The 14,374-nt window shown below is 39.0% G+C and overlaps 1 protein-coding gene across 1 annotated transcript; it reads right to left on the reverse strand.

The window, feature by feature from the left end:
• Positions 1–1,511: 1,511 nt before the first annotated feature.
• On the reverse strand, positions 1,512–14,068 carry stx3b (syntaxin 3b). Its single transcript, XM_079228916.1, has 11 exons — positions 13,972–14,068; positions 7,374–7,448; positions 7,133–7,232; positions 6,659–6,733; positions 6,396–6,466; positions 5,827–5,935; positions 5,675–5,748; positions 4,821–4,955; positions 3,898–4,008; positions 2,034–2,153; positions 1,512–1,681 (listed from the first exon to the last, which is right to left on the reverse strand). The coding sequence occupies exons 1-10, from the start codon at positions 13,999–14,001 to the stop codon at positions 2,070–2,072; spliced, it is 864 nt and encodes a 287-aa protein (XP_079085042.1). The 5' UTR covers positions 14,002–14,068; the 3' UTR covers positions 1,512–1,681; positions 2,034–2,069.
• Positions 14,069–14,374: the final 306 nt, after the last annotated feature.

The raw sequence follows: 14,374 nt of genomic DNA on the forward strand, positions 1-14,374 counted from the left end.
TTGATGCCCGTCTCTAAATGATGGGACATAAAGTCTCTGATACAGTCTTTGTATGCACAGCTGGCGTCACCTTTAATTACTTTAACTACCAAATTAAAGCCTGTGGGTGACAACATGTGCACTGTGGTTCAAAAATCTCTCAAATTGACACATTCCCTCAAAGGAAAACAATACCTACTAAAATGACGATGACCAAACGGATTTCAAGCCAACTTATTAGGCGCACTAAAACGAATTAAGTCTAATAGAACAGCCCTGCAATAAATCCTTTCTGTATTTGGTTTGGTTTATTCTCATAGATGTATATAACACAACAGGGGGCTGCTGTATTAATGCATTAGTTTCAGATAGTTAGTATCCAATAAACTGGCAACTGAGGTACAATTTACAGTAGAAATATAATGAGATTTAAAATATGCCAGGAAATGCATATCGGACTAGTAAAGACCCACCAGTCAGGGGGATCTTACTGTAGGTTAGAGTGTCCTTTTACACTTCATCTGTCTGTGCAACTTACTGAGCAAACTTAAAAAGTATGATAAATATATTATTATGACTTAATGACTCAATTCTGGCACTGAGATTGAAATAGCTAGTGTTACTACTAATCTCTATTTTGGCATGAAGACATTATGTTTTTACAGCATTTTAACAATGAAGTAAATCATGTCTTTCAGTGTAGAAGGTGGCTGCCTAACATTGTCTCAAGTTAGCAAAGATACAAAACAAATAGTCAGGCATTTCAAGCCCTAAAGCAATAGATACATGCTAATGGACCGAGCTTGCTTGTTTTGTTTTTTTGCTCATCTAAGCTCCACCGGTGTTTGAAATGTATTTCCATGAGGATTTCCTTCATATTTAAAATAAGAACCAAGGGCTCTAACTGAAGAATCATAAGTGAGCACACCGATCCTCTTCAAGTTAAACGACACACAAAATAACAATTCTATTATTCACATGATTGTCTGAGCTTAATTTAAAAAGACATAATATGAAATGTGAAAGTGCTAAAACTCCCCTAAACAAACAACTTCCGAGTACAGTGAATATACAGTAACTAGCTTTTAAAATCACAGAATGTGTCAAGGCTCATAAAAGGCAATAATTATGATGAGGGAGGTGATGTGCTTCACAAGGGTCCCACTCACTGGACATTCAAATCTATTTCACTCAACACTTTCTTGGGCATTGAATGTTAGACAATGAAATGTTAAGGGACACTGGAGTGGTGTTATGATCAGTTATTTCTCAATTCTCTCTTCCCCTCCATGCATTGTCCGCTTCAGTCTCATTTCCTCATTTGCAGCAGAGCATCCTCAAACTGTCCAAGTCACCTGCGGGACTCAAACGAACCCTAACAGACCAGGAAGGACGGGTCTGATTGGATAAAAAGGTTTTATAATATCCCAAGTCTTGGAGGTCTTCTTTCTCATCCAGAGATAAAATGTAACACTTGTTCTTCAACAAAAAAGTTGTACATCGGCAAGTTAAACATTTTAGCCATGTGGAGCCATCAGCATCAGTTTTTTTCTTTGGCGGCGCAACTGACGGAGGATAGGATGGAGTGGATGATTAATAACTGATGATAAAAACAGCAGTCCTGTGATCGTGTCTTGGGGAGGATGACGATGAGGAAGATGGGAACATCCACAGCACAGACTACAACAATTAAGATCATCTTCTACAGAGAGGGAGATAGAGAGAAACAAAGGGAGATTAATGATGGGGAACTTGAGAACATTGAAAGAAACCCAACGCTAATATTGTAACTCACTTCTAGCTCTGCTTTGTTTGTTCAGCAGTAACTAGAGGCGAGTGCTGCAGAATAACACACACACCCAAGAACTTCAAATACACACAAACACACCTCAAGTTAGCCCTGTGGATAGAAAGAAAACAAACACACACATACACACCACACACACACATGCAGAGCACCAGTGGAAATAAGCGTGCAAACCCTTTTCCAAAGCACATTTCATACTCACACCCATTGTGGCACTACAGAGCTTATTTGCTCCAGAGTTACTCACCCTTAGTGCTCCTCTTATTCAAATAGCTCATCAGCTTTACTTCAATCCCACAGACAACCCGATTATGAGAGCTAGTAAGGCCAGCAAGACCACCACAACCACCACTATTATCACCATTTTCTGTTGGGAACAACCAAGTACATACAGTTCCATCAGGACAATTCTCAGTGGGAAACAACAAGAAGTGCATTATTAATTTGTGCAACAATTATAAAATCTACTACTGTAAGTTGTATAGTATTTGTGCTAGTTTTGTATGAGGTAATATGTTAAATATGCTAAAGTCTGATAAACCAGTTTTGTGTTGGTGCAACACTGTTGACTTTATGTTAACTCATCAGTAAAAAAGTTATTTTCACAGACATGCGTAAACAGCCCGAGGCTAACAAGCAATATCCTGAAACAGGCAAAACCAAAGAATAATGTCGCTGCCATGAGCCAATTGTAAAGAAAGACAAAGTTACGGTTAAAGCTGAAGAGATCGAACAGAGAGAAAGAAAGAAGAGTGTATAGGCTGTCTGTGTCTGTGTCTGTGTGTGTGTGTGTGTGTCTGTGTGTGTGTGTGTGTCTGTGTGTGTAAGCAGGTGGGAAGGGGTGGTTTTGGTTCTGGATTTTGGTGCTGGAGGCTCAGGACCAGAGCAGGTAGGAGAGTACTGGGCCATCACAGGTAAGGGTCACGGTAAAGATCAGGGTCTTGATGGTGGGGATGGTCTTCATTCTGGCAGGTTTCCCAAAAGCATTTTTGTTTTGAAATTTCATAAACTAACTAGGCTTCGAATAGGATGGCCAGCTTGAATGATGAGTTTGAAGGCATTTCAGATGCTACAAAACTGCACAGCAGAAGAGCGTTTACAACTCTTTAACACAATTTATCATAAAAAGAATAATTTGATCTTTCAATGTGATGATCACAAGGAAAACCATATAACTAAGGCATTTATGTTACAAAGTAATTCACCAGGAACATGTGTTTGATTGGCCGACATTGCACCTTCACGAATTACGTCACATTGCGTTGCGGCAAAAGGTCGGTCTTTTTGCAGCAGTGCACAAATCATTGAGGGGGCTGTTATTTTTTTACTGTTGACACTTATGATCTGGGATAGTGCCGTCTAAGCTATAAACGTTAACTGCTGCTCTGTAGTTAAGCAGGGGCATCTTTGACGTCCCTGATGCATGTTCACATTGGCTCAAGGTCAACGGAATAACATGGCTTAAATTACAAAATCATATTTGAATGCAAGGTCAGAGTTACAACTCAAATCTGACTCAATAATTGTCCTGTGTTACTAAATCTAGTCCATTCATTTTTTTCCCTATCTCTCTTCTCTTTGTACTGCTTTGAATTTGAAGAGTATTGATCTTAGGGTAATTACTGTTCTATTGTAAACTATTAAAATAAAACCATTTTTGCTGCTTTTGGGAAACCGGACCACTCCTGACTGTGGTCACTCACACGGCGAGCCTCTTGCTGAAATTTTGCAGCTTTCTTAGTGTCCGCTACGGCCCGCTCCACAAAGCCCACTGATTGGTCCATGTTACTCTCAATCCTCTCAATCATTCCGCCCTAACATGGGGCACGGCGTCAGAGGTGACGGACAGCAACGAAAAAAGATAAATAAAAACAACCAGAGAGAGAAAGGGTGGGGGGGTACAGAGAAAGAAAGAACAAAAGTCGAAGCAGATATAGTGCAACAATTGTGTCTGTGTGTGTGTTTGGCGATTTGTCTGCAGGGCGAGGGAGTGGGATCTGTATATACACGGTGTGGTTTACATGTGTCCAACTGTGACAAGATAATAGGCAGAAAAACAACAGGAAGAGGTCACCAGCAGACTGGATCCGCCGTTGGCTACATTACTTTACCTTGCGTGCTTTGGTCTGATGCCTTACAGCTTTTTTGGTCTGTTCCTTAGCCACTATGATGTGGTCCACTGACTTAGATACATTCAGCTCTATGTTGTCAACTATGTCACCCTGAAAAACACAGAACAATCAATAAGATACAGAGCATCACACCACAAGCAGAAGAGCAGTTTGGAACATTGGTTTAAATACACAAAGTAATACATCTGGTTTCAGGAAACAAACTGACCAATATTTTGACATTTGTATTTGTTTATTGTCTACTGTTAATAAAGTGACAGCTTCAATAATGACTCCATGAGGAGCTATGTTTTGAATGTCAAAGAGAAGCATTATGTTCATGATGAAATTGACCTCTTCAAACTAAAAGCTTGAAATAACAATGGCTAAGAAAACAAAGACTATCATGAGGAAATCAACACAGACAGCTGCAGCGTGGCCCTTACCTCAAACAAGCCTTTCCCTCAGAAAGCATGGTTCAAGCAGTAAGAAATATGTGGTTAGACTTATGTACGCATAAACAGTGACTGACCGATCGACAACATGCATTTGTATGAATTGTAGTGCGACGTCTGCGCTCATGTCTACGATGATGCTTTACTGGTACATCTTACTAAATGCATTTGTGTTGATCCATCAATGTTTGGGGATGAGATGGTGGTGGCAGTGAGAATAAAATGTGTAAAGAGGAGTAAGAAAGGCATGGAGCTGGAAAAGAGGAAACAAATGCAGGTTGAAAGTCAGACCACAGCGGAGACGGGAAGAGAGATAAACAGGAGGAAAAAGTTGAATACAGTCAGGATGAAACACAAAGCCATGGGGAAAAAGTAAAGAATGAATGAATAAATGGATGAAAATGAGACGTTACTGAAGTAATTGGCGGGTGGACAAAATGATGGGCAGATGGACGTGGAGGAGCGTACCTGGCTCTCCACAAGCATGGCGATGTCTACAAACATATCGTGCAGCTCCTTGATGCTACTTTCCAGACGGACGATGTCTTTGTGTCGGGCTTCAATCTCACTCAGAGCTTGTTTCGAGATCCCAGCGTCCACAATCTGTGGAGAGGAGAGGTTTATTGTTACCACTCAGACAAACACAACAACAAAAAAGTCTAAATGACGGTTGGTCTCCGGGTAACATTTAAAAAAGGGACAGTGTGGAGGATTTGTAGGCATCTTGAAGTGTGGTTGCAATCCCTTGGCTCACTTCTCCCTTTTCAAGTCTTCGATAACGTGAACTAAAAAGTGAAAAACCGTGGTAAAAAACAGATCCATCCTACACATTGGGTCTTTAGTACTTCATCTTAATTTGTTTCTGATCATTGTGGCTGCGGTTTAGTTCAGTGAAAAGGCATGTGCATCCCTGTGCCAGACATTCTTCCCAAACTGCACCGGACACAACCATTCTATGAGCAAAGTATGCATGGAGAGGCTTTCTCGCCACTTGAAATGCTTGGTGCATGTGTGGTAGTGTGATCAGTTTAGACACACTGGTGCTCATTTTCTCAGCTGTTTAAAGCAGCTCACAAAACACTTAGTCATTGCCCATTGGCTGTTTGGGGTTTGCAGCACTTGAGAAAGTACAAGAGAGCAAACTGACTTTGACTCCAACGGGACAGATCACAAGCACAGCTAATCTTTAACCAGATGATACGAGGCACTTGGAGTTTTACAGAGCCGTTTCTCAGTTCAACCACATTGTGACCAGTGTCGAGGCCCTATAAATAGCGGAGATGAATGCACACGCACACGCACACACACACACACACACTTACGCCTGCAGTAAACACAGCAGCATTGCCACTCTCCAACATCTCTTCCAGTTCATCATCTGTTGTTGCTTTTCCAGCTGAAAGCAGAGGAAAGGAAAAAGATTATGACAAAGAATATTGTGAGAACATCGCATGGTTTTATGGCCGTCACTCACTGATCTCTAGTTGTCTCTGAATACGTCCTTTACTCCTCTCCCTGAAGTCCACCTGAGCTTCATTATACTTTGTCATTACCTCCACAAACTTCCTGGACAGGACTGCATGCTGGGAGACAACAGGGGAGGGGGGAGGATTTAGCACAGAAGTAAGCTTGATGGAGGTACTGTGACCATTTGTGTCAAAGCAGGCATAAACTTCAAAGCTGAGACACATCTCATAATTCATAACATCATTTTTTTATGTCAAAGACAAACTTTTATATATATATATATATATATATATATATATATATATATATATATATATATATATATATATATATATATATAAATAAAATAATACTTAGAAGAACTACTACTGATAATAATAATGATGAATACAATGTTTAAAATGTGCTGTTGTAGCTTTGAAAGCTCTGTTTTCAGATTTAAAAATAAATAAATAATTAATTAATACATGTAGGCCAATTGCTTTTCTTCTCTTCCCCTTTTATGTCATGCCCATAAGCCTGTCAAGTTTAAATTTGAGAAAAAAATAGAGGAAACTTCAGTTGGACATCATTTACCTGTGATTTACGTATCCGCATGTCAGCCGACACCCTTTCCTGCTCCTCTGACTCCAGATTCCTCTCGATGGCTGGGAAGCAATCCAAACTACTGATTTATGACTCAGCTTTAAAATCAACTTCGCATCGCATCATTGTTTAATTCTTCCACAACAGTTCACATTAAAGCAATTTAACATTCATTTTATTGTATAGACTGACAAGCTGTGTGTGTGTGTGTGTGTGTGTGTGTGTGTGTGTGTGTGTGTGTCAGGCAGACTCACTCTTGAGTTTGTTTCTTGCATTGTTAGCCATCTTCTTTATGTCGTTGGTGATCGCCTCCAAGTCATCCTGTGTTTCTAGAAAGAAAGAAACGTGTCAATAAACAGCTAAGTGTGACGATGGGTGAGAGAAACACACTTATTACAAGTACTAATAAACTGATAATGCTCCCAAATGAAGTTAACATTTAAATTACGGTAGGGAAGGATCTTCAGTTTGTCAAAATGCTGTCTCTTGATTTTCTAAAATGTTCAGGCCAGTGAAGCAAAAATAGTCACAATATTTTTAAAAGGTGGCTTTCACAAAAGTCTGATTTCATTCATTTTGGGACACAAACAATTGAATGTGTATTTTTTTAGGGTGAGGTAAGAATATATCCTTGACCGTAAGCGAAACAGCTGGGGTGAATACATTTGCAGAGGAGAGAGAGAGAGAGAGAAAAAGAGCAAGTACAGAAAGAAAAGCTAGTCTCTTACTCTGATCTGATGTGGGAGCAGACAGGATGACAGAGAAAAGCTTTTTGACTTCTGCCACATTCTCATCAATTTTATCAATACTGTTCCTGATGTCCTCAATCTGAAACAAACACAGACACACATCAATCAGAAATGCATGCAAATGGCAAAAAGTAAGACATTAACCCACGCGTGCCTTTATAAATTCAAGTGAATACTTAAAACCGCCCCCACACACGAATGCACTGAGAGTAGCACTGACCTGACAGAAGAATTCGTCCATGAAGGCCATGTTGTCCACAGCAATCTCCACCTCTTCGTCATCTTGATCACACGTCTATCAGAATAAAAGTAAAGTAAGAAAAGTCTGTTTCAATCCAGAGTTAGGTCTTTTTTAATCTTGCTTTAATGCCCTTCTAGATTTTATGTATGCCCTTGTTGTTAAACGGAGCTCTACAAACACACCCGCTTGATGCTGGTGCCAATACAAACAATGAGTTTCAGTAGAGATACAAAAACAATACTGTTTCCAATACCTTAGTTTAAGGGATATAAACATGCTTTTAACATACATTTGTAATATATTTAACAAAACAATCCCAACTTCTCAGAAGCATCAGGGCTATTTTCTGGAGTTGTGTCATGTCAGTTAATTTTCCAGGCACAGCAGAGACTCTAGGTCCCCCACATGAACTAGTCCGGCACATAACTACTTAACTAAAACAGAGCCTGCCTTTTTTTTATGCAAAAAGTCATATGAGGCCTATGATAACTCTTTCTGCTATTATCTTCAGTTAAAATGTTTTTAAAATTGTGTATGTATATTTCAGAACACATGGTGTGTGCGTCATATATACATTAAATGGCGCATACATATACATGTGTGTGTGTGTGTGTGTGTGTGTGTATGTATATATATATATATATATATATATATATATATATATATATATATATATATATATATATATATATATATATATATACACACACATAGGGTTAGGGTACATACATACATACACACACATACATACATACATACATACATATATATCAGTGCACTCGTCCAAGAAACAGACCGGCACATACATAAATGTATCGTTTTTAAACAAATCGCGTTAATTATTGGGTTGGTGGACTTTGTTATCTATGCACAGAGCCAGACGAGCTGTTACCCCGTTTCCAGTCTTTATGCTAAGCTAACATCATATGCTGGCTATAGCTTCATATTTACAGCACAGACATGAGAGTGGAAGTAACCTTCTCTAATTCTGTATCAACACTGTAAGAACTTTGTCCATATAAAATACAGAATAAAATTAGCAAAGCTATTATTAAAACCAGGAAATATAATAATCAATTCACAAGAATAAGTCAAATAGCAAGTAAATAAAATGCCAACTCTTAATACTTGACAGTTATCCATACTCCATAAGTATTGTGGGGATACCCAGCCCCAAATATTACATAACCACAATAAAAAAAGAAAATAAACATTGTTATAATCATCTGACTTTTTATAGACCAATACCCATAGACTGATATATTGTGAAAATACAGCCAATTCTTTTTGACTATTCTCATTTCTAATAACACTGAGTCATTGTCCAGAAATGTATTTCTTCTCAGGGTAGAAAGTTGCTGAATGGCATTTAGACCGTAAACAAAATCTCACTAATAAAATTGCTTCCTGGTTGGCAGCTCAGCGAAACACATCTGCCAGAAATATTAGTCTGATCTTAAGCAGCCTTCACCCAATAACATATATCAGAAAGTTCCCCTTGATATAAATATGTCACAAGGTACAGTCAGTAAACACAGGGCATTGGCTGCTGGTGAATATTTACACGACGGAGGATTAGGGCCGGGCTCCAGGAACTGCAAGAAACCACAGCAAAGGCTCAGTGTAAACAGACATCATAGGGCCATGCTGTGACGAAGTTATACGACTGAAACAATGAGTGGAAAGAGACAGTGAGCTCACTTTGTTTCCCTCCCTTTTAATTACTTCTGCATTTCACAAAATAATGTGCTACCTCTGAGCATACGGAGTGTTGCTGGCTGACTAAACAGATATTCTATTTTATAAAGGGCGACAGAGTCTCAAGTGTGTGGACACTTGACTTTCCTGGAGAAAGTCAGACTGGATCAAAGTCAAAGCATGGAAAATGCCTTATCGACTTCCCTGCTCTCTCATATCACTTCAATCTCTAAACAAGCAATCTGAATATATATATTAGACTTCAGCCACACTTCCCTGGAACAACTCCGTAACTATAATTATTCTTTGACTTCCAAAAGAACACCATTACCATTTGTTCTTATTGGGACAAGAAAATAATACTAAAGACTAATCAATGATGAAAATAAGAGGCAGTTGCCGCCCCAGTGGGAACTCACATTCAATGCAACAGCACGTCGTTCTTTCTGTTTTTAACCTTCTTCCCCTCATCTCAAATTTGAATTGCAAATCTAGCTATTTGGTTCAGGCTGCTGAAACTAACAACAGTTGTGAAGTAACATAGAGATCCCTGGACACAAACACGCTGCTTGTTTTCATAGCTCTCTGTGAGTTATTCAGGGAACATACAGCTGCAGCGCTCTGGCCTCAACATCATGCTCCCTCACACAGCATTTCTGCAGCAGCGAGATAAGAACAAGCACAACTTCCTTCCAGTGTCTCTCATTCAGCAGAAAAAAGGGCAGAAGGACGTTTGTGTGCAACAAACCGGACACACACACACACACACACACACACACACACACACACACACACACACACACACACACACACACACACACACACACACACAGTATCAAAGTGAGTGACTTTATCCACGTCATGAAGAAAACCTTTTACAACGTTCCTCATTAAACTCACTTGCTCATCATATGACTCAACCTGGAAACACCTAGAAGACCGACTGAGACTTGTTTCCTCACTTTGGATCAAAATGTTACTCATCATAATCATATACACTAACCTTTTTTTGTTTTTGACCACTACATGGGGGTTGGAAGTCGATTAATGCACAGCCTTGATGTTTAGTTGTGGTTTTGAAAAGGTAGTGTGAGATGATCTAATGTTTAAGACGTGGAAATACATTCACTTTAGCCAGTAATGTGTTGAATGTTAATGGAAAATAACGCACATCCTTATCATTTAAAAAAAAATAAAAAAAATGTTGTAAAAAAAACTAGATCCAAGGCCACGTCTGTGCTACTGTGTCAAAAATGTTGACTGGCGGAATGAACCAAGAAGTAACAAATTAGATTTTCTCTCTTTTGTCCAAAAATGCTTTAATCTCATGCTTCATGCTGTTACATGAAGACTGTGTAATCATCAAAAACAAATAAGAAAAACAAAGCATAGGCTGCACTTGGATGCTGGCTTGTTCCTTTTATTCAAATCACTTAATTACGCTTGTTCTGCATACAAAGCGCCATATGTCATGTTGCATAACGCGTGACTACACAGAGGTTTTAAACAGAGGAAGACAAAGTAATCCTCTGCCTTTTGAACATAAATTGACGAGCTCTCTGAGCACACAGTTTCATTGGAGCCAACATTATAAGACTTGTGTTGTACTGGTCGATCTGTCAAAGTCAGATGTGCAACAGTGTAAAAAGCGATCAAACCCATGACAAACTGAGCTCCTCCTATCAGCCTCGACACACGACTATGGCACACATATCCAAAACTACAAAACACACAATCCAGCAAGTCATACTCCAATCATCGACATGTTTAAGGCCCAACCCCCTCCCTCACTATCTCTCCTGTGACTCCGTCATCTTTCAGAAACTGGGAGGTGATTTACGGTCAGACTTTGTCTCTGAGGATCATAAATGACGATGGGTGGTGGGATTGTGCAAAGGCTAAGCTGAGCTGAAACGGTGGTCATAGAAAATAAGAATAATGTGAACACTTGTAGCGCTGCAATTGAATGAATCATTAGTCGATCAATAGAAGAAGAATCTTGATAATTAATTAATCACTTAAGTAATGTTTTTGAACAAAAAAGGCCAAACTTCCAAGAGTTTGAGCGAGTGCTTTCTAAGGGAATTGCTTAGTTGTATGTAAAAATGTAAGCTAAGTTAAAGAATTTTTAAGGTCGGTAAATTGTGCTGGTTAGTATCTCCACCAGGAGTCATGTGATTGTCTGCATGTGAGTGAATGAGTGTGCACCTCTGTGTCTGTCCACGGTTGATGTAGCATTCTGCTGCACAAACTGCATAAACATTTTTTACATTTACATCTCATTTAGCTGATGCTTTTATTTTATTTTTTATGCAAAGTGACTTACAATAAGTGCATTGAACCATGAGAGTACACATTCAGAACAACCAGAAACAAGAAGATACAATTTCTTCCAGAAAGCCAAACTACAAAGTGCTATAATAAGTGCCATTTAAGTGCTACTAAAGTATTACTTTTTTATTCAAGATATAGTCGGAAAATATGCCTTTTTAGTATGCGACAGAAGATGTAGAGACTTTCATGCTGTCCGCTGTCCTGATGTCATTTGGGAGCTCATTCCACCAGTTATGTCCAAAGACCTCTTATGTTCACATTAATTCAAACTTCCTCAAAACACCCTTCTTTAAACCAGTTTTATACTGCCATTTACATCCTGCTGACTCCCACTCACGACTGGCGGGTGATAATAAAGCCAAGTGCAACACCGAAGAAGTGCACCGTATAATTTTCCATTGTTTTTGAGACATTTTATAGACCAACCTATAAAGTGAGTAAATTCTGCCAGATTCATAAATAATCAAAATTAGTTGAAGGCCAATTCATTACATTTTCCCACGGGATGATTTCGAAAATGAGCCACTAAGCCAAAAACAGCAGCAGGACAGGGACCTGGGGTCAGATTTACAGCATCATGATGACAAAAGTCAAAACACTCCATCAGGACGTGTGTTAATGCAGCGCTAAAATCTGACACGGGATTTAAAAACTCCATGTGCCACAGAAGAAGCCATGTAAGCTTTCCCCCAATTCATTGTGCCGATCGGTGAGCAGGCATGGAAGCAAGGCAACAACTCTGCACACAAAACTGAGGATAAGGCTTTTACTGAAAAAAACATTAGAAAATAACATGAAGGGAACAGAGAGCCTGAAATACAGAAACCGGCTGTCAAGTTAATGTCAGCGTACAATGAAACTACATGGCACCATCATCAATTTATGTTATTGGTTATTTTTTTGTTATTGCAAGTAAGTGTATTACAAAATGTCTAACAGCATACAGTATAAACTATCACATGGGACTATAGCCCCGGGTGAAACCACAATTTAGCGTTTCTTGTTGTTCATCTTTTCCAAGTCTAACAGGTGACACACACACACACACACACACACACACACACACACACACACACACACACACACACACACACACACACACACACACACACACACACACACACACACACACACACACACAAATAGATGACTGCCAACAAGTTACACATTAGATTCAAGGAGGGAAATAAAGGTAGTGGGCAATGAATGTGGATAAAGAAGAATGACAAACAAAGAGAGGAGTTAAGATTGGAAAAAAGACTGAGTGTGTGATTGAGGCCACTAGGACAAGAGAACTTAGTTTTATCGTTGTTTTACAGGTGTTGACATATACAGTCTTATACTGACTGGCCCACTTCACTTACGATCTGTACTTCCTTTGCTTGAAAAGAAGCCAGCTGTGTGAGATTAAAGAGGGGAGGGGGGGAATACAGCAAATATTTGGCAAGCAGTTTCAGGTAGCTGTGGCAACATATCCCAACTTGGGTTACAACTGGATCAAGGCCTCCCTATCAAGTGTATTCTGTGTCACTAACTCAATTTTGAAGAGAGAAAATATAAATACTAGGGATGTTTGCTTTTGTGTAAGATTTATTTGTGATGGCTGAAAACAAAAAGGTAAAGAGTATTCTGGTTCAATGCATCCCAACTGTAGATAATTTTAGCAGGTACGTTTCTAGCAGTAATTACAAGTCGGACTGCCAGCGATCATTTCATTATTGATTAATATATATATGTATATATTGTTGACTGCGATCATTGATTAACTACTGACTGAAAACTTCAGAAAATACTTTAAAAAAATGTCCATCAAAATGTCCACGTCCAAGGTGACATCCAAAGATGTTCATACAAAACAGATACTTAAAACACATTTGTAACCAGAGTATTTTGATCATCTTGCATGATAAATCCCTTCAACGATCATAGTCGATGAACAAAATTAATAATTGACTTATCTTTCATCTTTTATGGCATCTTCCGTGACAATTAAAACAGAATGACTAATCTGTTGTTAGACCATTGCTGAGGCGAGTATCATGTGGAGCTACAGACCTATAGCTAAATTTAGGATTTAAGAGCACCAATTTAAGAATGCCCCACACACACAAATAGTATCCCCTGATACAGTTCAACTAATAGCCTTCCAATTACACTTTTAATTATACTACATACAATAAATCTTTTACACGGAATTGTCACATCGCAAAACATGGCTGCTGCATGTAAAGAAACGTAAAGTAATGTCAGTATGACTGAATCCCTTTGACCTTTCATCCCCATTTCAACCTGCAGCGTTACCATCTCCATCAGGAGTTATGTCATCAACTGGTACAACACTAGTTCAAATCATTAGTATGTTATGTGTCCGCTATTTTAAGTTACATTTGTAATAGTAAAAAAGGAAAATGGTTTTACTAATGTTCACCTGTCATTTCTTCCTATGAGAAACGTTTTGCAGATTAAGTGTACGGAGAGACAATACTGGAAGAAGGAGAAAAAAAGACACTGGAAGGAAAATTGACATTTCCTGGACATTACTTACCGCTTTAAGTTGCTCCAATCGGTCCTTCATGTTTCACACGGTTATTTTTTACACCTTTACACCAAAGAGATGACCACAATATTGTGTAAAAAAATGCTCAAAAACTAGTCCCAATCTGAGAAATCCTCAACCAGCTGGCAAGCTAGTTGTCCGACAGAAACCCACCGCCAGTAAGAAAGACAATTAAACTCCCAAAAAGTCTTGACAGAGGTGTATGAGTAAACGACTTTTCAGAAAAGCGGAGTCTTTCCGTCGTTTTTCCATACAATATGGCTGCTGGGTTTAAAACCAATGTTTTTTCCTTTACTAAATCTCCTCGCCCAGGGGATTAAAACAACAGTTGTGTAGAGCCCTATAATCTGCCTCTCCGCTGGCCAACAGTAATCATTCTAAAACGCACTTT

This window comes from Taurulus bubalis (genome assembly GCF_910589615.1).
Source record: "Taurulus bubalis genome assembly, chromosome: 13".
Classification (NCBI taxonomy): domain Eukaryota; kingdom Metazoa; phylum Chordata; class Actinopteri; order Perciformes; family Cottidae; genus Taurulus; species Taurulus bubalis.

Coding starts and splice junctions, on each gene's coding strand:
- stx3b (XM_079228916.1), bottom strand. CDS start 14,001: ATGAAGGACCGATTGGAGCAACTTAAAGCG. Junction 7,449..13,971: donor GATTGGAGCAACTTAAAGCG/GTAAGTAATGTC, acceptor TTATTCTGATAG/ACGTGTGATCAAGATGACGA. Junction 5,749..5,826: donor TCAGAGACAACTAGAGATCA/GTGAGTGACGGC, acceptor CTCTGCTTTCAG/CTGGAAAAGCAACAACAGAT.